This window comes from Equus caballus, chromosome 4 (genome assembly GCF_041296265.1).
Source record: "Equus caballus isolate H_3958 breed thoroughbred chromosome 4, TB-T2T, whole genome shotgun sequence".
Taxonomy (NCBI): Eukaryota; Metazoa; Chordata; class Mammalia; order Perissodactyla; family Equidae; genus Equus; species Equus caballus.
Genome location: NC_091687.1, coordinates 108,143,553 through 108,171,020, shown reverse-complemented (window position 1 = coordinate 108,171,020; position 27,468 = coordinate 108,143,553). Strand labels below are relative to the sequence as shown.

The window sequence follows — 27,468 nt, the reverse complement described above, 5'->3', positions numbered from 1 at the left end:
TTTCACTTAAGGAGGATAGTCATAAAAAGATTTCCATGTCGGGTGCTGGCCTGGTGGCGTAGTGGTTAAGTTCATGTCCTCTGCTTTGTCGGCCTGGGGTTTGCCGGTTCGGCTCCTGGGCACAGACCTACATGCTGCTCATCAAGCCATGCTGTGTGGTGGCATCCCACATAGAGGAACTACAAGGACTTATAAGTGGGTTATACAACTATGTACTGGGGCTTTGGGGAGAAAAAGAAAGAGTAAAATTGGCAACAAATGTTAGCTCAGGGCCAATCTTCCTCACTTAAAAAAAAATTTCATGTGAATAACCATGGTACTATGGGATTTTTAGTAGCTGCAGAGTATTACTTGCAGCTACTTAAATGCTGAAATAAATGGTTCATCTGAAGTCTTTTCTTGTTGGACAAGGACTTTTTTTTTTTCAGTCTTTGAGAGTTAGAAATAATGCGCAGATGAATATCCTTATATAGTTAAATTTTTATGCACTTTATAATTTACTCATGATAAATTCCCAAGTGGAATTCCTGGGCCAAAGGGTATATGGATTTTTAAAGACTTTTAATATTGACAAATATCACTATAACATAATTATATTGATTTATACTCTCACCAGTAATATATGAATATACCTGTTTATCTACTCACTTGCCAATTCTGGGAATTGTGATTTAAAAAAAATCTTTAGAAGAGCATTGAAGATTGCTTTGGGAATATAAACCCCGCCCCCCCCAGTCCCCATTCTGCCTACAAATGAATCAATCATACTTTTAGCTGTCTGCATATACAAGATAACTAGTAAAAATTAAATGACACATTCATTGCCAACAAGTAAAGTGGGCTGAGAGCCACCCTCTGGGGTAGTAGGGTGGGTGCGGTGGGCCAGGTGGTTGTGGTAGAGATGGCTGTTAACGATGTTGTGAGAGTTGTTTGCAAAGATGGTAGATCTGAAGTGTAAGGCGAGTTCCTCGAGGTGGAAAGAGAAATAGGGGATGTTCTAAGTCAGAACAGTGGCGTGAGCTGAGGGATTGCCTCACGGGAAAGAGAACTGTGGGTAGATGAGGACTCCCTGTGAGTTGATCCCTATGGCTCTTCTGAGTTTAAAGCATATCTTATCTGAATGAACTGTGAGTGGCTTTTGATTTCTCTAATTTGGAAAAGTTGTTTGTGTGCCCCAGAATAACTCATTTTTCTGAAAAAGGATATTCCTGAGGGGAACAGTGGGAAAAAGAATTGGAAAGGTGGATTGTGGTCATTTGTTGAAAACAGGCCTTGGATGCCAAGCTTCAGGACTGAGTTCTTATTTGGTATGTTGCAGGCAATCTTATGGAATTTTGAGCAGGCGAGAAAACGCAGTGTCAGTGAGTAGCATAGCTTGGGAGGGAGGGAGACAGGCACAGATATGCTGAGAGCTCCAGAGGAAACAGTGAGTAAAATATTTCAGGTGATAGTATTGGGAGTAGGAAGGGATACACTGAGATGTGAGACGTTACGTGGAAAGAAGTGGCAGTATGTGGTGACTAACTGCTACAGGGACACAAAAGGAAAAGGAATAATCAGACATTCCACTAAGCTTTAGCCTGAGCTTTTGAGAACACTAGACATCAGGAGAGGAAGACAATTTTATTTCTAAAAGTTACTGTAAAATTTAGCTTATAAAAATTTTTTAAACCAAATCTCAAGATTCATGGTATGTTTAGTTTCCCTTGCCAAATTTCGTGTTTGCATTTCTTTCTTTCTTTTTTTTTTTTTTTAAAGATTGGCACCTGAGCTAACAACTGTTGCCAATCTTTTTTGTTTTTCCTGCTTTTTCTCCCCAAGTCTCTCCAGTATATAGTTGTATATTTTACTTGTGGGTCCGTCTAGATGTGGCATGTGGGACGCCGCCTCAATGTGGCCTGATGAGTGGTGGCATGTCCGCTCCCAGGATCCAAACTGGCAAAACCTTGGGCCGCCGTAGCGGAGCGGCAAACTTAACCACTTGGCTGCGGGGCCAGCCCCCATGTTTGCATTTCTTAAGATATTTTAAGGCTTCTATTGTACAATAGAAATAGGAGAAAATAGAAGTAACATGTATTAAACAGTTACTTAGGAAGAGGGAATAGAATGTGCTGCTCTAGAGCAGTCTCTCATCCTTGGCACTGTTGACATTTTGGGCTGGCTAATTCCTTGCTGTGGGGGCCGTGCTGTGTGTTGAGGGATGTTTAGCAGCATCCCTGGACTCTTACCTGCTGGTGTCTTCAGACATTGCTAATTGTCCAGGGGCGGGGGGTGGGGGCAGGGGTAGGGGGTTGGAGGAGGCCTCTCCGGTTGAGATCCACTGCTCTAGAGTACAGAATCAGGACTACTAAATAAAAATTATTGGCGTGCCTACAACAGTGCCCAGCACATAGCCAGCACTCGAATATTTGCTGAGTAAATGAATAATCGGATTTTGCCTTTGAATTAAAAACAGGACAAAACTTGGTAACTGGCTGTTCAAGCTGCTTTACCACAGAATGGAATGTCCATTGAACAATTCTTTCAGGCCTCATCTTCTAACTGGATTATTAAATTGATGAGGTTATTTTTTCCAGTGTTTTCATTGGTTCAGATGCTTTTTTTTATTGAGTTAATGATAGGTTACAATCTTGTGAAATTTCATTTGTACAATAATGTTTCTCAGTCGTGTTGTAGGTGCACCACTTCACCCTTTGTGCCCACCCCCAACCCCACCTATCCCCTGGTAGCCACTAATCTGTTCTGTTTGTCTACATTTTTAAATTCCTCATATAAGTGGAGTCATACAGAGATTATCCTTCTCTAACTGGTTTATTTCACTTAACATAATTCCCTCAAGGTCCATCCACGTTGTTGCAAATGGAATGATTTTGTTCTGATTTACGGCTGAGTAGAATTCCATTGTATATATATACCACATCTTCTTTATCCATTCATCTGTTGATGGGCAGTTAGGTTGCTTCCATGTCTTGGCTACTGTAAATAATGCTGCAATAAACATCGGGGTGCACAGGACTCTTGGAATTGCTGACTTCAAGCTCTTTGGATAGATACCCAGTAGTGGAATAGCTGGGTCATATGGTAGTTCTATTTTTAATTTTTTGAGGAATCTCCATGCTGTTTTCCATAGTGGCTACACCAGTTTGCATTCCCACCAGCAGTGTATGAGGGTTCCTTTTTCTCCACAACCTCTCCAACATTTGTTACTATTAGTTTCAGATATTTTTGTCATTCTAATGGGTGTAAGGTGATATCTTAGTGTGGTTTTGATTTGCATTTCCCTGATGATCAGGGATGATGAACATCTTTTCATGTGCCTATTGGCCATCTGCATATCTTCTTTGGAGAAATGTCTGTTCATGTCCCCTGCCCATTTTTTGATCGGGTTGTTTGATTTTTTGTTGTTGAGTTGTGAGAGTTCTTTATATATTTTGGATATTAAGCCTTTGTCAGATATATGACTTTGTAATATTTTTTCCCAGTTAGTGGGTTGTTTTTTTTGTTTCAATCCTGTTTTCATTTGCCTTGAAGAAGCTCTTTAGTCTGATGAAGTCCCATTTGTTTATTCTTTCTGTTGTTTCCCTTCTCTGAGAAGGCATGGTGTCTGAAAATATCCTTTTAATACTGACGTCAATGAGTGTACTGCCTACGTTTTCTTCTAGAAGCCTTATGGTTTCAGGTCTCACCTTTAGGTATTTGATCCATTTTGAGTTTATTTTGGTGAATGGTGAGAAAGGATGATCAATTTTCATTCTTTTACATATGGCTTTCCAGTTTTCCCAGAGCCATTTGTTGAAAAGACTTTCTTTTCTCCATTGTATGCCCTCAGCTCCTTTGTCGAATATTAGCTGTCCATAGATGTGTGGTTTTATTTCTGGGCTTTCAATTCTATTCCATTGATCTGTGCACCTGTTTTTGTACCAGTACCATTCTGTTTTGGTTATTGTAGCTTTATAGTATGTTTTGAAGTCCCTCATTATGGTTTTAATGATCACTTTCCTAATGACTTACGATTATGTCTGTATGTGCTTGTCATCTTTACATCCTCTTTGGTGTGAAGTGTCTGTTCAAGTCCTTTGCCTAAAAAAATGTAAATTTCAAACTATTGTTGTTTTTATTGTTTTTTGTGAATTTTATTCTGGATGCAAGTTTGTTATTTGATTTGAAAATATTTTCACCTAATCTGTAGCTTGTATTTTCGTTCTTTTTTTAAATGATGCCTTTCAGTGACTAAAAGTTTTAAATTTGGCTGCAGTCCAATTTCCTTTTTTCTTTTTTGGATTGTGTTGATTCATATGGATTGCTTTTGGTACGATGTGTAAGAACTCTTTGCCTAACCCTCGTCATGATGGTTTCTTATGTTTTCTTCTAAAGGTTTTTTAGTATAATGTTTTCCACTTAGGTTTATAATCCATTTTGAGTTGTTATCGAAGATGTGAGGTTTTAGGTGAAGCTTCATTTTTGTGTGTCTGTGCATATGAATGTTTAATTTTTCCAACACCTTCTGTTGATAAGTCTAGTCTTATTCTTCCCTTGAATTTCTTTTACACTGTTGTCGAAAGACTCTGTTCCCTTGTTTGTACCTTCACTGGTGTCCTGCTGTCTTGATTACTATTTTATAGCAGACTTATATTCAAATAGTGAGATTCATTTAACTTTCTCAAGTTTTCCAGAATTGTTTTAGCTATTCTAGTTCCATTTGCTCTTTATGAACATTTTAGAATCAATTTGTCCACGTATTAAAAAATCTTCCTGGGATTTTGATTGGTATTACATTAAACCTACAGATGAATTTGAGGAAGAACTGAGGTCTTTGCTATGTTTAGTATTCCAATCTAAGAACACGGCACGTCTCTCCACTTAGTTAGACTTCTTTGATTTCTTTCATCAGTGGTTAGTAGTTTTTGACACGCACTCTGTATCTCTTTTGTTAGATTTATAATCAGATGTTTCATTTTAGTTGTAACTATTGTAAATGGAATTGTTTTTTAAGTTTCACTGTTCAATTGTCCATTGCTAATATTTACAAATATGCTTGGTTTTTGAACATAGACTTTGTATCCTAGGGCCTTGTTAAACTTACTTATGAGAAATAGGAGCTTTTCTGTAGACTTTTTGGGATTTTCTATATAAACAATTACGTTGCTTGAGAATAAGAACGATGTTATTTTTTCCTTCCCAATTTGTTTGCCTTTCTTTTCTTTTCTTGCCTGATTTACACTAGCTAAAATGCTGTTGATGAAAATAAACGTAGTGAAAGTGGGCATTCTTGCCTTCTTCCCCATCTTAGGTGAAGACATGCAGTCTTTCACCATCAAGTATGATTTTAGCTGTAGAGTTTTTGTGGATCCCTTTTATTAGATTGAGGAAGTTCTCCTCTATTCCTATTTTGCTGAGAGTTTTTATCATAAGTAGCTGTTATATTTTGTCATAAGCTTTTTTTCTGTGTCTGTTGATATGATCATGTGATTTCTCTTGTCTAGACCAGAAGTCAGGACATTTTTTGGCAAAGGGATCAAATAGTAAATATTTTAGGCTTTGCATGCTATATAGTCTCTGTTGTAACTACTTATATCTGCTGTTGTAGCATGAAAGCAGATGTAGACAATATGCAAATTAAGTGTGCATGGCTATATTCCAATAAAATTATTTCCAAAAGCAGGCACAGAGCTGGATTTGGCCTGTGGGTCATAGTTTGCTGACTTGTGATTTAGATTGTTAGAATGGCTAATTACATTGATTGATTTTTGAATATTGAACAAGCACTACCTTCCTGGGATAAAACCCATATGGTTGTGGTGTATTGTTCTTTTTATGTTCCAGAATTTGAATTGCTAATGTATTCTTATTTCTATGCCACTGTTGATTTGGGGTATTGGTCTGTAGTTTTGTTTCTTTGTACTGTCTGTCTGGTTTTGGTATCAGGGTAATGCTGACCTCATAAAATGAATGGGGAAGTGTTCCCTGTCTTCTGTTTTCTAGAAGAGATTCTGTAGAATTGGTGTTATCTCCTCCAATTCTGCAGGAGGAGGTTGGGTAGGATTAGCCATTGAAGCCCTCTGGGCCTGGAGATCCTTATTTCAAAAGATTTTATACTGTGAATTCAATTTCTTTAATAGTTATAATGCTCTTCAGTTATTGTTTCATCTCAGGTGAGTTTTGGTAGCTTATCTTTGAGGTCCATTTCATCTGAAGATGTCAAACTTATGTATGTGGAGTTGTTCATAATATTCTTTTATTATCCTTTAATGTCTGTGGGGTCTATAGTGAAATCCCTTTTTCATTCCTGATATTTGTAGTTCGTGTCTTCTCTTGTCAGTTTTGCTAAAAGTTTATCAATTTTATCAATCTTTTCAAAGAGTCAGATTTTGGTTTCATTGATTAAAAAAAGTGGTAAAGTATATGTAACATAAAACTTACTATTTTAACTATTTTTTAGGTGTACAGTTCAGTGGCATAACTGCATTCCCATTGTTGTATAGCCACCACTACCTTCCATCTCCACAAATTTTTTTATCTTCCCCAAACTGAAACTTTATATCCATTAAACAGTAACTGTCCATTTCTGCCCTCCCCTCAGTCCCTGGCAGCCACCATTCTATTTTCTGCCTCTATGAATTTGACTACTCTGGACACCTCATTTAAGTAAAATCGTAGTGTTTGTCTTTTTGTGACTGGTGTATTTCACTTAGCATAACGTCTTCAAGCTTCATCCATATTGTAACATGGATCAGAATCCTTCCTTTTTAAGGCTGCATAGTATTGGTTGCATGTATATACCACATTTCATTTATCCATTCATCTGTCAGTGGACTGTTGGGTTGCTTCCACCTCTTGTTTATTCTAAATACTGCTGCTGTAAACATGGGTGTACAAATACTTCTGTTTGAGTTCCTGCTTTCAGCCTCTTGTCTTTTGAGAGTGTGCAGCTTATTGTGTCCCAGGCCAGTGGAGTGAAATTCTGAGATGCTTAGAGGAGAGATGAACTCTGAGCTTACAAGATTCTTTCTCTTGCCCACTTTGATATGTGAGGGGCTGAGTAGTGAGGTTCTGACTAAAATTATGGTTTTTGGTAGCAAACATACACACTGCTCTAGATAGCTAGCTCACCCACCTCCAAAAAATGTTTTTTTAATTGAAATTTAGGAGGAATCAGTAGTTTTACAGACCTTAGCAGGGGGAGTTCATGGATATTCTCCCCAGTATGTTGCCCTCAATGTGATTTTTAGCTCCGGCCAATTAAGTGACTGTGGGTAACTTATTTAACCTTTCTGAATTACAATTTCCTTATCTGTAAAATGGGAACAATAATACCTACTTCAGTGGGATAGTTAAGAGGATTCAGTGAGAATAATGTACTTGAGTGTTTTTCAGCTTCATGTATTTTGAAGTTTTGTTGTTACGTGCACACACATTTATAATTAGAATTATGTGTTGTTGGTGAATTGACCCTTTTATCAATATGTCCTGTCCCTCTTTATCCCTGGTAATTTTTTTTTGTTTTGAAGTCTGCTTTGTATGATATTAGCATAGGCATTCCAGCTTAACTTTGATTAGTGTTGTATCATATAGCTGTTTCCTTAACTGTCATTATATTCGCATTGAGTTTCATATGGGCAGCATATAGTTGGGTCATGTTTTCTTACTCACTTCTGACAATCTCTGTATTTTAACTGGGGTGTTTAGACCACTTACGTCTAATGTAATTCATCTGTTTTGATTTAGGCTTACCATTTAGTATTTGTTTTTACTGAGTTTTAGTTTTTGTAATTTTTATTTCTAAAATTTCTGCTTGGTTCTTCTCTATATCCTCTATTTGTTGACACCTTCTGTTTTAAATTTTGTTTTAAAAGTGTTCAAAATTGCTCATTTGATCATTTTATAATAGTTGCCTTAATGTGCTCATCAGATAATTCCAACCTCTGTGTTACACTGGCTTTTTGTTCGTTGTATTTTTTCATGTGATTTGATATTTTTGTGGTTCTTTGTGTCCCAAGTAATTCTGGATTATTTCCTAAACATTTTGAAAATGATGAGACTGGTTTTTAAAAACACCGCCTGGAGAATGTTGATGTTTTTGATTCAGCAGGCACTTGGCCTAGATAGGTACAAGCTATAGGTTTCAGCCCGTCTTTTGTGGGATATGGTAAGGTCAGTTTAGTTTTCAAAGCCCCTGCAGTGCTCTTTCTGTCTGTGCTATGTGTAGGATTAAGTGGTCAGTGTGGGACTGGGCCAGAAGTCTGTTAGCTCAGTTCTCAAAGTCCTTGTTACACTAATTAGGATCAGATCTACCCATGGGTACGTTGCAGGCTAGCTCAGGTGAGCGCTCTTTCAGGACCTCAGCACTGCTGGGTTTCAGACTGCTCTGAGTTCAGGCCAGGGGATCCTGGAGAGGTAAAAAATAGTAAATTTAGTGACACTTTGGCAGTACTTTGAATTTTAGTGTCTGTTCCTGACCAATGTGCTTTTAGATATTTTTAAGGAAACTCAAATAGTTGTTTTATGCATTATTACTATGTTTTATACTTGCATTCAGTGAGAGAAAAAGTTTGGCATAATTCCCCCATGTCATCCAGAACTGGCACCCCTTGATAATCTTTTGTTTGAGATTTTTTATGTTTTTTTTTTAAAGTGAAAAACAGGCTGTAATTTTTTTTTTTTTTTTTTAAAGATTTTTTTTATTTTTTCCTTTTTCTCCCCAAAGCCCCCCGGTACATAGTTGTATATTCTTCGTTGTTGGTCCTTCTAGTTGTGGCATGTGGGATGCTGCCTCAGCGTGGTCTGATGAGTAGTGCCATGTCCGCGCCCAGGATTCGAACCAACGAAACACTGGGTCGCCTGCAGCGGAGCGCGCGAACTTAACCACTCAGCCAGGGGCCAGCCCCAACAGGCTGTAATTTTATTTCCTTTCATTATCGATTTTTTGGTTTGGGATGACAATTGTATCTGCAAAAAATGAGTGGTGGAGTGTTCCTCTTTTACTTCTGCAGAGTGGGTCAATGTTTATGATGGATATTGATTTTATATAATGTCTTTGATTTTGCTGTCAACGTAATGTTGCCCTCATAGAATGAGTTGGTAAGTGTTCCTCCATTGTTTCCTAAAGATAGTGCAGGGTTAGTATTATTTCTTAAAAGTTTGATAGAATTCATCAATAAAGTTATCTGGGGCTGGGGTTTTCTTTGGGAAGGTTTATACTTACAAATTCAATTTTTTAAGTAGACTTTTGGCTATTCACATTTTCTGTTTCTAGTCTTGAGTCACTTTTGGTAATTTGTGACTTCTAAGGATTTTGTTCATTTCGTCTGAGTTGTTGATTTATTGGCAAAGTTATTTGTAATATTTTTTCTTTGTCCTTTAATTTATACAGTCTCTCTAGTGATGAACTTTCAGTTTTTCTATTGGTAGTTTGTGTTTTTTTTCTCTTGATTATACTTTTGCTCGAGACTCATCTATTTTAATGTTTTTCAAAGAACCATCTTTTAGTTTCATTCACTAAAAAATTCTCTGTTATTATTATTTTCCTTTTGAGGAAGCTTGGCCCTGAGCTAACATCTGTACCCATCTTCCTCTACTTTATATGTAGGGTGCCTGCCACAGCATGGCTTGATAAGTGGTACATAGGTCTGCGCTCGGGATCCAAATCGGCGAACCCCGGGCTGCTAAAGTGGAGCGCTCAAACTTTACTACACCACCAGGCCAGCCCCCTTATTTTCTGATATATCTACTTAAATTTCCCTTTATTCACTGCTTACTTGAATTTTACAAATTTTGAAATGCTCTGTTTTCATTTTCATTTTCATTTAGTTAAGCTGTTTTCTAATTTCCTTGTCATTGCTTTATTGACTAATGGGTTATTTAGAACTGTGGGTTTTTTTTTTCTTTTTTTTAACCAAATAGTGGAGTATATTGCTTATATCTTTTTCGTTTGTTTGTTTCCAGTTTAATTCCATTATGGCCAGAGAACGTATTCTGTATGATTTCACTCTTTTAAAATTTGTTGAACTTTGTTTTAAGGCCTACAGTATGGTCTTCTCTGGGGATTGTGTGCGGGAAAAGAATAGGTATTCTGTTGTCATTAGGTGGGGTGTTCTCTGTCAGTTAGGTCTACTTGGTTGTTAGTAGTCTTAAGTCTGCTGTGTCGCTATTGAATTTTGTGTCTACCTATGTCAGTTATTGAGCAGAGTGATGTCATATCCAAGTGTAATTGTGGGTTTAAAAATTTCTCCTTTCAATTATCATGTATTTTGAAGCTTTGCTATTGAGTGCATACGTATTTAGGATTATTGTCTCTTTGATGAATTGACACTTTTATCATTATGAAATGTCCATCTTTAGATCTTATAATATTCCTTGTTTGAAGTCTATTTTGTTTAATAATATAGTTTCTGAAGCTTTCTTTTGATTACTGTTGTCATGTTGTGTGTCTTTGTGTCTCTTTGTTCTTTATTAGTGTGTATGTCATAGATGGCATATAGTTGGGTCTTGCTTTTTAAATTTGATCTGTTAATCTCTGCCTTTTAATCGTAGTGTTTAGACCATTTGCACTTAACATAATTATTGATGTGGATGGGTTTAAATCTGTCTTCTTGCTCTTTGTTTTGTATTTGTTCCTTCTCTGTCCCATTTGTTCTCCTTTGTTCCTTTGTCTTTTCTGTCTTTTTTTTTTTGGTTACTTGAAATATTTTTTAGGATTCTGTTTTATTGCCACTTGACGCATAAGCTATAGATTGTTTTGTGTGTGTGTTTATGAAGGAGTTGCTCTAGGGTTTACATTGTGAATTGTTAACTCATCAGAGTCTACCTTCAAGTAACATTTTATCACTTTGGAGGTAATATAAAACCTGTACATCACTATACTTTCACTTTGACTGACTGTGTTTTGAACTATTTTAATTTTATATTTATTATGAACTCCACAATAAATTATTAGTTTTTCTTTAAACAGTGAGTTAACTTTTTTTTGTAAAGATATTTTGTTTTATTTTTCCTTTTTCTCCCAAGGCCCCCAGTACATAGTTGTCTATTTTCAGTTGTGGGTCCTTCTAGTTGTGGCATATGGGACGCCGCCTCAGCATGGCCTCATGAGCAGTGCCATGTCCACGCCCAGGATCCGAACCAGTGAAACCCTGGGCCACCGAAGCAGAGCATGCGAACTTAACCACTCAGCCATGGGGCTGGCCCCCGTGAGTTAACTTTTAAAGAGATTAAAAAGGAGAAAAAATATCTTTTATATTTACTTACGTATTATCACTTGTATCACTCTTTTTTCCTTTCCTTGCAGGAATTATGATCCAGATTTTTATTGAATATCATTTTCCTTTTGTCTGAAGAATTTTCTTAACGTATCTTGTAATGGAGATTTGTTGGTGAGAATTTGTTCAGCATGTTTGTTTGAAAAAGTTTTTAGGTTAATCTTGTTTTCCAAGGATGCTTTTGGCTGCATGTTTTGTTCATAGTTGACAGATTTCTTTAATTTTCTCCAAGCACTTTAAATATGTTGTTTGACTGTCCTCTGGCTCACAAAGTTTCAGAAGAAGCTTGTAGTCATTCTTATCTTTTGTTCCTCTTAAGTAATATGTCTTCTCTTTGGCTGCTTTTAAGATGTTCTTTTTATTACTCTGTCAGCAAATTGACTCTCAAGTGCCTCGTTGATGTGAGGTTGTGGTGTGTGTGTTTGGCATTTTGTTGATGTGAGGTTGTGGTGTGTGTTTGGCATTTTGTTGATGTGAGGTTGTGGTGTGTGTGTTTGGCATTTTGTTGGGCTTCTTGGATCTGTGGGTTTATAATTATACAGTTTGCAAGATTTACAGCTATTATTTCACTAAATGTTTTTTCTGTTCCCTTCCCTTCAACTCAGACCTCATGTGTGTTAGACTGGGTGCTCTTGTCCCACAGGGCACTGCAGCTGGATTTGTCTTTTTTTGTCTTGTCCTTTCTTTTGGATAGATTTTTTTTTTTTGCAATGTCTTTAAGGTCAGTCATTTTTTCTTTTGCTATTTCTAATCAGATGTTAATCTTTCAAAGTCATATTTTCATTTGATATCATCTTTTACTGTTACCTCTATGAATTTCATTTTATTTTTCTAATATCTTCAATTTCTCTCCTCTCATTTGTTTTCGGTTACATTCTTGAGCATGTGAGGCATCTTGATAAAAGTTGGTTTAATGGCCGTGCCTGTCACTTCTGTTATCTCTGTTTCTATTCTTTGATTTTTCTTCTAGTTATGACTCACGTTTTCTTGCTTCTTTGTATTCCTTGTAAATTTTTATTGGATGCCACATGTGAATTTTTTTGTTTTTCCTGAGAGCTGAGTTTTGTTGTAATGCTTTAACAAGTGTTGAACTTTATTTTCCCAGCAGTTAAATTAGTTGTGGATCATTTCATTCTGTTGAGATTACTCGTTAGGTCTTTTAGAGATGGTCTAGAGTCTTATTTGTTCTAGGCTTCATTTAGCCCCATTCTTAAAGGTATGTTCTACTCTGGGCTCTGTTGAGTGTGTTATGTTGTCAAGGAGGGCTTGGCACTGTGTCTGGAGGGAACATGTTTGATTCTTGGCTCACTGTAAGCTCTGGAATTTGTTCATATTGCAACTCTTCTGTAATTGTTCTTTCCTTGGAAGCTGTACTTGTTCAGCCTGATGGGTTTTACACCACAATTATAAGGGTTGATAGTCAGATAAAAACTTGAGGTTACTCTTATGCAGATTTCTGGAACTCTTTCCTGCACAGTTCCTTCCTCTTGTGTTCTGTCCCACGGTTTCTAGCCTCCTTTAGCCTCCTGAGCTGATAATTTCTGTCTCCTTCTTTCAGCACAATTGCCAGTCTCTGAGTTCCCCCTCTCTGTGCTACAGTTGTAGATTAACTCCATGCAGGAAGCCTTTGTGATGGTAGGGTTCACCTTGTTTGTTTCCTTTTGTTCAGGGATTACAGTCCTGTGCCTACCTTTTGACCAATGTCTGATAATGGTGGTTTCTTATATTTTGTCTGTTTTTCTAGTTGTTTATGGCTGGAAGGTAATTTTGAACCCCCTTACTCCCATGTGGCTTTAAGTAGATGTCTTCTGTTATTTTAGGAACTCAAATTAGTTTTAACTTATAAGATTAATATGGAACATTGAATGTTTGGTGGAAAATTTTCTCAAGTAAAGTTAGTGGTATTATTTTACTTCAAATTTCTTTGCAACAAATTGAATCCAAGAAAACTAAAATGAAAAGGTTAAGAGATACAAAGGAAAAAGAGAAAATAAGGAAAACCAAGGAAAGATTAAATAATCTTTATGTTGTCATTTATAATTAGACTTCAAAGTTCTATTGAAAACCAAAACTAGGAATATCTGAATGAAGAATGGAAATATAAAATGTATGCATCCGTTTTTCCATTTAAATATGGAAATTGGCAACTGATGTCCGTTTGACAAGTATGACCATTATCTTTTACATTCAGAGAAAACAAATTCAGTGTTTGATTAGTCATAACAATCACTACCAGAAGCCTGTGAGCAGCAATAAAAAGATGTGATGAAATGTGGGAAATTTGAAAATGACATGATGTTGGTAAGTTGGTTCATTGACCAGAAGGAAAAGAATTCTGTATGTTCTCTCTCTTCTTTTTAAAAACAAGATTGGCACCTGACCTAACATCTGTTGCCAATCTTTTTATTATCTTTTTCTTCTTCTTCCCAAAGCCCTTTAGTACATAGTTGTATATTCTAGTTGTAGGTCCTTCTGGCTCTGCTGTGTGGGATGCTGCCCCTGCGTGGCTTGATGAGTGGTTCTAGGTCCGTACGCAGAATCCGAACCAGCAAAACCCTGGGGTTACACCGCAGAGTGTGCGAACTTAACTACTCAGCCACGGGGCCGACCCCAGGAAAGGAATTCTGATGGATTGGTGAATGTAAAAACCATGTCTTATTGGTACCAAAACCAAGAATAGGAGAAATAAGAAGGAAAGAAAAAAGCAAAGCAAAAATTAAAAATTTCTTTGTAAGGGATAAGTACCATAATGCAGACAACCAATAGATTGAGATATTGATATTGATATATCTATAAAATAGATAAAACAAGTTTGAAATAAAGCCAGTTGTGCCAAAAAATGATAACTTAGTCATGGTCAGGATAGTGGAGAGAGAAACTTAAAATAGGGTAGACATTAGTTTGGAAAATTAAGTGACAAAGCCCAGCTAAGCTTGCAGTTTCTTCAGTAATGAGAATATGATAAGAATACTTCAGGTCTCTATTGAAGTGTCTCCTACTCATATAAAATTTTATTTTATAAAGTTTATTTTATAAATCTCTTATTTAAAATGGTACCTAGTCCTTCATTCTTTGCTTTATTTTCTTTCCTTAGTATTTTCTTCATGTTATGTGTGTTTTTATTTGTTTACAAGAGTAACAAATATTTCTTCTCATTAGGATGTATTTTCCTAAAGGCAGGGATTTTGTTTTGTTTACCTCTGAATCCTGTAGTTTAACAGAGCGCACAGGAGGCTTGACTGAGTCATCTAAAGAAGCTTGTTAAATATGTTCTCCACGTACTTGCTTAAAATGCTTTTAACTACAGTTTTTTATCTCTTAGTTTCTGAGAGTGGTATGTTAAAATCTCCCATAATGATTGTGAATCTCTCATTTTGTGTTTGTTGTTCTCTAAATGTTTGCTTTATGTAATCTGAAGTTCTGTTGACTTATGTTATCCTGGTGAATTAGTCTTTTTATCATTAAATAATGATGGCCAAGTTTAAGCCATTTATATTTACTGTGAAAACTCATATTTGTATTTATTTTTTATCTTATATTCTATTTACCATGTATTTAATTCTGTCCTTTACTGCCTGCTGTTGATTTGGTCAAACTTTTCTCATCCTTTCTTTTCCCTTTGATTATTTTAAAATTTTCTTTTAAATTTAAACATAACTACTTGACTTAAATTCTAAACATAATAATTCTCTCTCTTTGTCCATGAACAATAAAATCAACCTTAGAATGCTTTAGTCCTGATCACCCTTTCCCCAGGGCTTCGTCTTCTCTTATTTAGTTCTGCTTCCCCCCGACCCCCTGAAGTTGGAAATGGTACTATTTTGACTGATGTGTATGTTATATTGACAAATTTCTGATATTAAATCATACCTGCATTCTGATTATATTTACTAATATTTAGTTTAGTGGTTTTTTTTTTTTTTGTTTGAGGAAGATTAGCCCTGAGCTAACTGCTGCCAATCCTCCTCTTTTTGCTGAGGAAGACTGGCCCTGAGCTAACATCAGTGCCCATCTTCCTCTACTTTATATGTGGGACGCCTACCACAGCATGGCGTGCCGAGCACTACCATGTCCGTACCTGGTATCCGAACTGGCGAACCGCAGGCTGCCGAAGTGGAACGTGCGAAGTTTACCCCTGTGCCACCAGGCCAGCCCCTGGATTTTTTTCATCCATAATTTTTTGGATGTATTTGTTAGAATTTTGGTTCAAATGTTTCTTTTTAATGTTTTAAGGGGTAGAGATGACTTATTGACAGTTTGCAGTTGTTCACCTATAAAAACATTTGGACTTTAACCACTTTAACTAAAAATTCTTATGTCTCCTTTATTGGTTTTGATTAATTAATATACTTTAAAAAATGTGATTTAAATGGATTTTCTAATGTTTAAAACAGCTTTTTGCCTAATTTTTTATATTGTTAAGCCTTTGTTTCTTATTTTCTGTTCTTTCAGTGTTTTTCAACTAAATACTGAGTTCATTTGTATCCTTTCAAGTAATGAAATAATTTAAAGCTCTGAAATTATCTGAATATTGCTTTTTCAATTTCTAAGTTTTTAAAATATATAATGTCTTGTTTTTTATTATTTTATATGTTTTTAATTTCTTTTTGTTGACTCATTTCTGTCCCTTATTTATGAGGCTTCAAAAATTTAAAGGCATTAGTTTTGTTCTTTGTAACTGCCTTGGGTTAAAGAATCTCACTTTTCTATGATTCTTATGTTTATTTTATTTTACTGAAGTGTTTGTAAAGTAAATTTCATTACACTTGTAAGGTGGGTATGACTAGATCATGTTTAATATTTAGAATTCCTTTTTGCGTGATCTGAGGGGTGTGCATCACTTTCACCTGTGTAAGCATCTTAAAAATACATACATCTGGGCATCACTCCTATCGCTCCTCAATTTCCTTAGATACAGTGGTATAACCTGATGTGTACACTTTGAAAAACCCCGTTAGATGGAAAAACCACTACTCTTGACAGAGGGAGTCATCTCAAGGTCAGCTAAAAGAGGGACAAAGCCTAAAATGAAGAGTACTTAAAGAAGTGAGTTATGATGACACAGATATGTTAATGTGGGCCTGTCCTCACATTTACGTGTAAGGAAGGGCTGGATTTGAGGGAAAAATGATTATGAATTGTGATATTTACTATCTGATATGGTAAAATGTAGGAAAAATGGCCTAAATTATTTTGTTCTGTATACCTTTAACTTGTGCTTTGTGTTGAATATAATTCTAAGCCTTAAAATTTAACATTTAAATATATGTGTTTATTTCTTTGTCTGTAGGCCTCGAAGTAGAGGAAAATCTACAGTTGAAGATGAGGACAGCATGGATGGGCTGGAGACAGCAGAAACAGAAAATATTGTGGAAACAGGTATCAACACTTCAAAAAAATTTTAATACATAATAATTTTCTCAGTTAGCATTTGTCTATATACTGAGTTCTAAAATTTCCATCTATTGAAATAGTTTAAGTAATGACAAAATGAAAAAACAGAGTTCTTTTTTCCTCCCTAAAGCCCAGATATAGTATAAATTATTTAATGTCTGTGGAGAAACGTTTTGTTAAAATTAAAACTGGAATGGATAGTAATTCCAGGCCGTTAGTATGATAGCTCATGGTATATTTCTGGCTTACACACCATGTAGTGTTTGTTTAAGGCTTATTGTGTTAGCGTGTGTGTGAGGTAAAAAATATGTCCCATTAGTGAATAATATTGTGAAATGCTGGGTTAAACCAGACCAAATACTTTCTGGTCTCCTGGACTTTTAGGTGCCTTAAATAAGCTAATGTGTATTTGGCACCTCCAAAGGGAAGATAGAGTAGGTTGCCCAAAGTAGTTTCCAAAATTTCCATAAAGTTAGTGATTTAATAATTTATCAAAGGAAGTAGGTTTCATCTTATATTCAGAGCATATCTATATGAGATGGTCTCTCATTGGCAATATTTTTAACAGCTGTTGGATAGAGTTTAGTCATAGTGATAGAACTTTTCTCTGAAGTTGAATGTCTTCTTCATGCTTACCGAATGTCATATAGTTTTTAGAGAAGAGTTAGAAATTGCCATATCTTTCAAAATATAATTTTCCATAAAATATTTTTGATTGTTAAATGTTTTGCTGTTATACAGCTATGATTCTTAGAAAGCCTTCAAATGTCTACAATTCTCACTCCTCTTTCCAACAGGATCTAGGTAGCTAGAATGACAAGAGTGTAGCTTGGAAGTTCAGAATTCTACATTTCGCCCTTTGGTGCACATTCTTTACCACATCACTTTGAACTTGAATTTATATATAAGTTCCCCACTAGTTCTTTTTGATGTGATGTTTTTCCTTCATTTAAGTTTTTTCTGAAGTGTATACTGTTACTTCCTAGTGAAAAGCCTTTCAAGTTTCAAGTGACGTTTTTCAACTTAGTGATTATTTACAAGTTCCTTTCGACCAGTGTCCTCAGACCGACCAGTGTCCTCAGACCGACCAGTGTCCTCAGACCGTACCACAGGTCCCTTTTTGTTGCACTTAGCAGCTGTCTTCTTGAGTACTCTCCCTCATTCTCTAAGATTCAGCCCCTGCCTTTCTGTTGTCCTCTGCTTCTCCCATTGTCAATTTTAATAGTCTATTCAATAGCCAGACCTCTTGCCTCCTTGATTTCCTCAAAAATCTTATTCCCCAGCCCACTTCAGCCATTCATTCTTATGCTCATGATTTAACCTTTGTCATTGTATCACTTACTAGGACAATTGCTTTTTCACTTCCAACATCTCAGTTTCAACTATCCTACCCTCTGACTACTACCTTTTCTTTTCCCAGCTCACTTTCTGCTAATATCTACACCACAGTAATTCTTCAACCATATCCCATCCTCCAATCCAGTGATCTGACTGATGAGGTTTGTCACTGTCCTTTTCCAGCTCAAATTATACGACCTGTCATTGCAGTCATTCTCTTAGACACCCTGAACTTCCTCTGCCTTCCTCCCACTGTTTTGTTTTCATATCAAAAGCCAAAGTCTGCATTTTAGCAGCTGAAAAACATCAACTCGCTGACTGATTTCTCTTTTACCACCTTCTCTTCTCTCGGCAAACTTCAGACACCTCCCATTTTTCATTCTTTAGTTGATGATCTTGCTTTCAGTGAAAAAAGAAAAAATAGAAGCAAGCAGGAAAGAAATTCCACGTTCACCCACCATCAAATCTTCTTGCCTGCTTGCATCTCTGCCCATATATCCTACCTTCCCTACTGTTAAAATGGGATGAAAAGTCTCTGTGGTTATCTAAGGGCAGCACTTCTGCTCGTGTCCTGGATTCTGCCCCCTTTCATCCGCAGTCGTGTGCAGCATGACGACATTTCGGTCAGTGATGGGCTGCATGTATGATGGCGGTCCTCTAAGGAGAGTACCATATAGCCCAGGTGTATAGTAGGCTAAACCATCCAGGTTTGTGCAAGTGCACGCTCTGCTGTTTGCACAATGATGAAATTCCCTGACAGTGCATTTCTCAGAATGTATCCCTGTCATTAGGTGATGCATGGCTGTATTGTGGACTTCGTGCCTTCAGTTTTCCTTGGTTTCCTGCGTCATGAATTTCCTCTTTCAGGGAATCATTTCCATTAGCATTGAACGTGCTGCAGCACCACCCTTCTTATGCACAAAGAACTCTTGATCTGACATCCCCTTTCAGCTACTGTATTGCTTCTGTGCTCATCTTAGAGCAAAAATCCTTGAAAGAGTTGTCCACGCTCATTGTCGGTAGTTATTTTTGACCACTTTTTCCATGAACCTACTTTAATCAAGCTTTCTTCCTCCTGCTGTACTGAAATTGTTCTTGTCATGTCATCCATAATCGTATATTACCAAAACCAGCTTTTATTCTTTGTCCACGTTAACTATCCCATATCATTTCATAGAGCTAACCACTTTCAAGAGTGAAACTCTTTTTTTTTTTCCTTTTTTTTTATGGTAAGGAAGATTCACCCTGAGCCAGGATCCATTGCCAATTTTCCTCCTCCTTTGCTTGAGGAAGATTAACCCTGAGCTAACGTCTCTGCCAGTCCTCCTCTATTTCGTATGTAGGATGCCTCCACAGCATGGCCGATAAGTGGAGTAGGTCCATGCCCCAGATCCAAACCCGCGAACCCAGGCTGCCAAAGTGGAGCGCAGAACTTTAATCATTTAGCCCTGGGGCCGACCCCTGTGAAACTCTTCTTTTTGCTGGACTTTTAGGACACCATATTCTCTTGGTTTTCTTCTCACCTCACTGGTTTCTCTCCATTCTCTTTTGCTCATCTTCTCACACATTAGGTAGTCTCATTCAGTTTAATTGCTTTGAATATTATCTATGTGCTGGTGACTCTAAAAATTTATATTGCCAGCTCTTTTCTTGCTTTGAACACAACCTGTATCTCCAGCTTCCTTAATAACAACTCCTCTCAGATGTCTAAAGGGGATCTCAAACGTAATGTGTTTTCTATGGAGCTGTTTATTGTTATCCTGAAACTTTCTCCGCTTCCAGTGTTCCCACCTCAGTAAATGACATCATGTATTGTTTTGGCTAAAAATATGGAGCCCATTAGAAAATGCTTTGGCCTTTACCCTCATAGTATATGCTCAGTTCAATCCCTTTTCATCTCCTCCACTGCTGTCACTCCAGAACTTGCCTCCTTCGTCCTTGGGTGGACTGCTGCAAGAGCCTCCTAACTGGTGCCCCTGCTTTTACTCCTGCCCCATTCTAGTCTTATTCTCCATAGTAGCCAGCGTGGTCTTTTCAGACCCAAAGGAAGAGTCTTTTACCTCACTTCTGTCAATCATCCACAGCCTCCGGTGATACTTAAAATGCAATCCGAAGTCCATACCATGACTACTAATCTGACCTTGGGTACCTGTCCAGCCACATCTTCTGTCCGTCCTGTCTCCTCCTGCTCCCTCCACTGGGCTCCACCCATACGACCTCCCTGCTATTCCCAGAGTTCATAACTGTGTTCGTTTCTCAGGCATTTACACTTTCTGTCATCTTTGCTTGGAACACCTTTCTCGCAGTTAGTCATATAGCTTATTCACCTTACTTCAGTCAAATCTCTGGTTGCTCTCTCCTCAGAGGCCTTTCTTGACTAACCTGCCCAAAAAGCAACACTTGTCACTCTCTCCTTCTGCTTTACTTCCTCTGTTAGTATTTAACAAATAGGACATTACATTATGTATTTGTTTATTGTGTGCCTTCTGCTTTAGAATGTAAGCTTCATGAGGTCAGGGATTTATCTTGTTCATTGATTCATTCCTTGTGCCTAGAATACTTCCAGGCACCTAGTAGGCATCAATTCACTAATTGAAGCAGTGTTTATGTTCTTATAGTTTCCTTTTTATATTTTCTTTTGGTGAGGAAGATTGGCCCTGAGCTAACGTCTGTTGCCAATCTTCCTCTTTTTCCTTGAGGAAGATTGGCCCTGAGCTAACATCCGTGCCAGTCTTCCTCTATTTTGTGTGTGGGATGCCTCCACAGTATGGCTTGATAAGCAATGTGTAGGTCCACACCCGGGAATCAAATCCACGAACCCTAGGCAGCTGAAAGTGGAGCATGCAAACTTAACCACTACGCCACTGGGATGGTCCCTCCTTTTTGTATTTTCTAAGCTACTGCTGTTCTTGCAGTATCACCACAAAACTGAAATTCTGGCATTTAAGTTTTTCTTACTTGAAGAATAGGAAACTTCTGAGTCCTTTTTCACATCATCTCAGAATATTTCAAAGCTCATTACTCTTTGGCAGCAGTAGTGTTGAGGCTCGTCTTTAATGCTCTCTGCCCCAAGATATGAGATCACCTGTTCTCTGAGGACTCCCAGTTCTTTTAGTGGAGAATAGCATTTAAGATAAGAATCTGGGCTCTAGGGATGCGTGTCATATTGTTTCTGTTGGGAATTAGCTGTGCCAGTCCATTTTAGGGATATGCTGGCAATTACATAGGTGGGATGTATACTTGTGCTTATAAAGACGAGTGCATATTGATAGTCTCAGTTTACCTCTAGCTTAATTTCTGTTTAATAGACATTAGTTTTTAGAGCAGTTATAGGTTCACAGCAAAATGGAGTGGAAGGCACAGATATTTTCCGTATACCTCCTGCCCCCACGCATGTGTAGCCTGTCAATTATCAACATCCCTCACCAGCATGGTTCATTTGTTACGACTGAGGAAACTACATTGACACATCATTATCACCATAAGTCCATCCATTTAACTTTGGGCTCACTCCTGGTGATGTACCTTCTGTGGGTTTGGACAAAAGTATAATGACATGTATCCGTCATTACAGTGTCATACAAAGTAGGTTTCACTGCAGTAAACATCTGCTGGCTCCACCTGTTCATCCTCCTTCCCCTCTACCCCCTGGCAACCATTGTTCCTTTTCCTGTCTCCGTAGTTGGCCTTTTTCAGAATCCCATGCAGTATGTCCCCTTTTCATACTGGCTCCTTTCACTCAGTAATATGCATTTAAGCTTCTTTTCATGGCTTGCTAGCTCATCTCTCTTTTATTGCTGAATAATATTCTGTCGTATGTATGTACAACAGTTTGTTTGTCCATTCTCTTGCTGAAGGACTTCTTGGTTGCTTCCAAGTTTTGGCAGTTATGAATAAAGCTGCTATAAACATCTGTGTGCAGGTTTTTGTGTGGACATAAGTTTTCAGCTTCTTCTGGTAAATACCAAGGAATGTGATTACTGGATCATATGGTAAGAGCATGTTTACTTTTGTAAGAAACTGCCAAACTGTCTGCACCATTTTGTATTCTTACCAGCAGTCTGTGAAAGTTCCTATTGCTCCACAGCCTCACCAGCATTTGGAGTTGTCGGTGTTCTGGATTGTAGTAGTATCTCATTGTTTTAATTTACATTGCCTGATAAACATGTTATGTGGAGCATCTTTCTTTCTTTCTTTCTTTCTTATTTATTTATTTTTTTGGTGAGGAAGATTGGCCCTGAGCTAACATCTGTTGCCAATCTCCCTCCTTTCTTTTCCCCTCCCTCAAGCCCCAGTACATAGTTGTATCCTAGGTGTAGATCATTCTAGTTCATCTTTATGGCATGCCGTCACAGCATGGCTTGATGAGCAGTGTGTAGTTCCGTGCTCAGGATTCAAGCCAGCAAACCCCGGGTTGCTGAAGTGGAGTGTGAACTTAACCACTCAGCCATGGGGCCAGCCCCTGGAGCATCATTCACCTGCTTATTTGCCATCTGTTTATCTTCTTTGGTGAGGTGTCTGTTAAAGGCTTGGCTTGCTTTTTAATTAAGTTGTTTATTTTCTTATTGTTGTGTTTTAAGAGTTCTTTATATATTTTGGATCAAAGTCCTTTATCAGATACATGTTTTGCAAATATTTTCTCCCAGTCTGTAGGCTTCTCTTTTTATCCTCTTGACAAGGTTTTTCACAGCACAGAAATTTTATTTATGTTTTTTTTTTTTTTGAGGAAGATTAGCCCTGAGCTAACTGCTGCCAATCCTCCTCTTTTTTGCTGAGGAAGACTGGCCCTGAGCTAACATCTGTGTCCATCTTCCTTTAGTTTATATGTGGGACACCTGCCACAGCATGGTTTGCCACGCGGTGCCGTGTCCCACCTGGGGTCTGAACCGGGGAACCCTGGGCCACCGAAGTGGAATGTGTGCACTTAAGCGCTGTGTCACCGGGCTGGCCCCAACAGAACAGAAATTTTTAATTTTAATGAAGTCTAGTTTATCAGTTGTTTCTTTCATGTATCATGCCTTTGGTCTCGTATCTAAAAAGTCATTGCCAAACCCAAGGTCACCTAGGTTTTCTCCTTTGTTATCTTCTAGGAGTTTTATAGTTTTGCATTTCACATTTAGGTCTGTGGTTCATTTGGAGTTAGTTTTTGTGAAGGGTGTAAGGTCTGTGTCTTGATTGATTTGTGTGTGTGTGTGTGTGTGTATGTCCAGTTATTCTAGCACTGTTTGTTGGAAAGACTCTCTTTTCTCCATTGTATTGCCATTGCTGCTTTCTCAGAGATCAGTTACGTATATTTATGTGGGTCTATTTCTAGGCTCTGTTCTGTTCCGTTGATGTACTTGTCTGTTCCTTTGCCAATACTATACAGGCATACTGTGTTTTATTGTGCTTCACATTATTGTGCTTTGCAGATATTGCATTTTTTACAAATTGAAGGTTTGTGACAACCCTATGTTGAACAAGTCTATCAGTGCCATTTTTCTAACAGCATTTGCATTTTTTTAGTAATAAAGGATTTTCAAATTAAGATATATACATTGTTCTTTTAGACATAATGCTATTGTATACTTAATAGACTATGGTATAGTGTAAACGTAACTTTTATATGCACTGGGAAAGCCAAAAGTTTGTGTGACTTGTTCATTTTATTGTGATACTGACTTGACTGCAGTGCTCTGGAAGTGAACCCACACTATCTCCGAGGTATACAATCTTGATTACTGTAGCTTTTTAGTAAGTCTTGAAGTCAGATAGTGTCAGTTCTCCAACTTTGTTCTTCTCCTTCAATATTGTGTTGGCTATTCTGGATCTTTTGCTTCTCCTATAAATTTTAGAATTAGTTTGTCAATATCTACAAAATAACTTGCTGGGATTTTGGTTAGCATTGCATCGAATAGATCAAATTAGGAAGAACTGATGTCTTGACAATATGGAGTCTTCCAATCCATGAATGTGGAATATCTCTCCATTTATTTAGTTATTCTTTGATTTCTTTCATCAGTTTTGTAATTTTCATCAGATAGATCTTATACATGTTTTGTTAGATTATACCTAAGTATTTCATTTTGTGGGGATGCTAATGTAAATGGTGTTTTTTCTTTTTTAAATTTCAAATTCCACTTGTTCATTGCTGGTGTATAGGAAAGTGATTGACTTTTGAATATTAACCTTGTATCCTGAAGCCTTGCTATAATTGCTTATTAGTTCCAGGAGTTGTTTTTGTCCGTTCTTTCGGATTTCTACATAGATAATCAAGAAATCTGTGAAGAAAGATAGTTTCATTTCACTCTTCCTACTCAGTATACCTTTTATTTCCTTTTCTGGTCTTACTGCAATAGCTAGAACTTCCAGTATGATGTTGAAAAAGGAATGGTAAGAGGGGGAAATCTTTGCCTTGTTCCTCATCTCAATGGGAAAGCTTCTAGTTGCTCACCATTAAATATGATGTTGGCTGTAGGTTTTTTGTAGCAACTCTATCAAGTTGAGGAAGTTCCCCTCTATTCTTAGTTTCCTGAGGATTCTTTTATCATGAATGTGTGTTGGATTTTGTCAAGTGCTTTTTCTGCATCTATTGATATGATTATTGTTTTTTAATCTATTGATGTGATGGATTACTTTAATTTATTTTCAAATGCTGAACCAGCCTTGCCTACTTGGGATAAATCTCACTTATTCGTTTTGTATAATTCTTTTTATACATTTTTTGATTTTATTTGCTAATATTTTGTTGAGGATTTTTACATCTATGGTCATGAGAGAGATTGGTGTGTAGTTTTGTAGGGTTTCTTTGTTTGTCTTATAATGTTTTGTTTTTTGTGTTAGGAGAAAGCAGAGCTCATAGAATGAGTTAGGAACCGTACCCTCTGTTTCTGTCTTCCGGAAGAGGTTGTAGAGAATTAGTATAATATGTTTCTGAAGTGTTTGGTAGAATTCACCAGTGAAGCCGAATGGGCTGGTGCTTTCTGTTTAGAAGGTTATTAATTATTGGTTCAATTTCTTTTTACAGATATAGGCATATTCAGATCGTCCCTTTCTTTTTGTGATGGGTGTTGGCAAAGTGTGTCTTTCAACGAATTGGTCCGTTTCATCTAGGCTATCAAATTTGTGGGCAGAGAGTTGTTGATAGTATTCCTTTATCATTCTTTTAATGTCCATGGGACCTGTAGTGATGCTCCTTCTTTAATTTCTGATATTAGTAATTTGTGTCCTCTCTCCTTTTTTGTTAGTTAACTTGGCTAGAGGCTTATTGATTCAAAGAGCCAGCTTTTGGTTTAGTTGATATTTCTCTCTTGATTTTCTCTTTTCAGTTTCATTGATTTCTGCTCTAATTTTTATTTCTTTTCTTCTGCTTGCTTTGGATTTAATTTGCTCTTATTTTTCTAGTTTCAAAAATGGAAGCTTAGCTGACTGATTTTAGATCTTTCTTGTTTTCTCATATGTGCATTCAATGCTATAAATTTCCCTCAAAGCACTGTTTTCACTGCATCCCGCAGATTTTCATAAATTGTTTTCATTATCATTTACTTCGAAATATTTAAAATTTCTCTTGAAATTTCTTATTTGACCCATGTGTTACTTAGAATTCTTTCGCTTAACCTCCAGATGTCTCGGGTTTTCCAGCTAGCTTTCTGTTTGTAGTTTAATTCCACTGTGATCTGAGAGCAGACATTGTAGGATTTCTGTTAGTTCAAATTCGTTTCATGGCACAGAATGTGGTCTATTGGTGAATATTCCGTGTGAGCTGAAGAAGAATGTGTATTCATTCTGCTGTTGTTGGATCAAGTAGTCTATAGAGGTCTATTATATCCAGTTGATTATTTGATGGTGTTGATTTTAACTATGTCCTTAAGATTGTCTGCCTACTGGATCTGTTTATTTCTGATAGATGAATCCTCATATATAGTAGTGGATTCATATATTTGTACTTGTAGTTCTATTAGTTTTTCCTAATATATTTTGACACTCTATTGTTAGGTGCATATGTGTTAAGGATAGTTCTTGGAGAATTGATTCCTTTCTCATTATGTAATGCTCCTCTGTATCCCTGATAACTTTGCTTGCTATGAAATCTGCTGTGTCTGAATTTAATATAGCTTCTCCCGCTTTCTTGTGATCTGAAATCTACACTCTTAGCAAATTTCCAGTATTCAATATAGTATTATTAATTATAGTCATCATGCCAGTACATTAGGTCTCTAGACTTATTCGTCCTATATAACTGCAACTTCATACCCTTTGACCAACATCTCCTCATTTCCCCCATCACCAGCCCCTGGTAGAACTACTGTGCTACTCTCTGCCCAACTTTACTTTTTTTTATTATAACTTTGACTGGTTTGTTAGTTTCTCTAGGCTATAGATTTTTCAAATTCCCACTGGGGGGAGCTTTTCACAAATTATCCGTGGTACATCAGTTCCATTTTCAACAATCTAAAGAGTTGGTGAGCATTTGCTTGAATCCTTCCTTCCATATTTTAATTAATACAAGGTTAGACAACATCTTCAGCCTATACCGTCAACAGTTTTATCCAGCACTCTTAATTCATACTAGATGTGAGGCTTGCTCAGGGGACCTCATTTCTCACAAAGGAAGGGCATACTCAAACTGAGTGTGTGCCTGTGTCTTGGCTTTCACTTTGTATAGACCAATCTCTCAATCACTCAAGTCTTTTTCTAAGAATCACCTCTTCTCCTTGTCTCTCTGAATACCTACCCCATCCTCCTTTTCAGAAATTCGGCCTGGGTCATTAGACTTGACTAAGCCTATTTGTCTAGAGTTTTTACGTAGCCAGAAGTGTTTGTACCTTACTTCTATGGGGAGACATTTTGAATGGATATTGTTTCACCTTTAAGTCTAGACGTGATAGGTAATCATTCTTTATCTCTGGAAGAGTCTAGCAGATCAGGAAGCAAAGCTTGTCACTAAAAGCCCTAACAAGTTTTTGTTGTTGTTGTTGGCCCTGAGCTAACATCTGTTGCCAATCTTCCTCTTTTTGCTTGAGGAAGATTGTCCCTGACTAACACCTGTGCCATTCTTCCACGGTTTTGTATGTGGGATGCTGCTACAGCATGGCTTGATGAGTGGTGTGTGTAGGTTTGTACTCAGGATCTGAATTGGCGAACCCCGGGCTGCTGAAGCAGAGTGTGTGAACTTAACCACTGTGCCACCTGGCTGGCTCCCTAACAGGTTTTTGTTTGTTTAGCCTTGTTTGCTTTTTCCATTACCCTCAAAACTCCTTTGTGCTATCCCTTTAAAGTCACATCTTCCCCTCCCTAACCGCTGGCAACCACTGATGTGTTCTCTCTCACTATAATTTTGTCTCTGAGAATGCTGTATAAATGAAATCATATAAAATGTAACCTTCTGAAACTGGCTTCTTTCATTCAGTTTAATATCTAGGAGGTTTATCCAGATTGTTATATGTATCAATATAGGTTATTTCTATTTATTGCTGAGTGCTGTTACTTTGTATAGATGTAC

The 27,468-nt window shown here is 37.2% G+C and overlaps 1 protein-coding gene across 30 annotated transcripts in view; it reads left to right on the top strand.

Moving 5' to 3' along the window:
- The window catches only part of KMT2C (lysine methyltransferase 2C), a 269,112-nt gene that overhangs the window by 54,676 nt on the left and 186,968 nt on the right, over positions 1 to 27,468 (top strand). For all 30 annotated transcript variants that reach the window (XM_070265295.1, XM_070265289.1, XM_070265285.1 and 27 more), the window contains exon 2: positions 16,546 to 16,634. In XM_070265295.1, the coding sequence (XP_070121396.1) occupies positions 16,546 to 16,634 (89 nt within the window). The remainder of the gene's footprint in view (positions 1 to 16,545; positions 16,635 to 27,468) is intronic.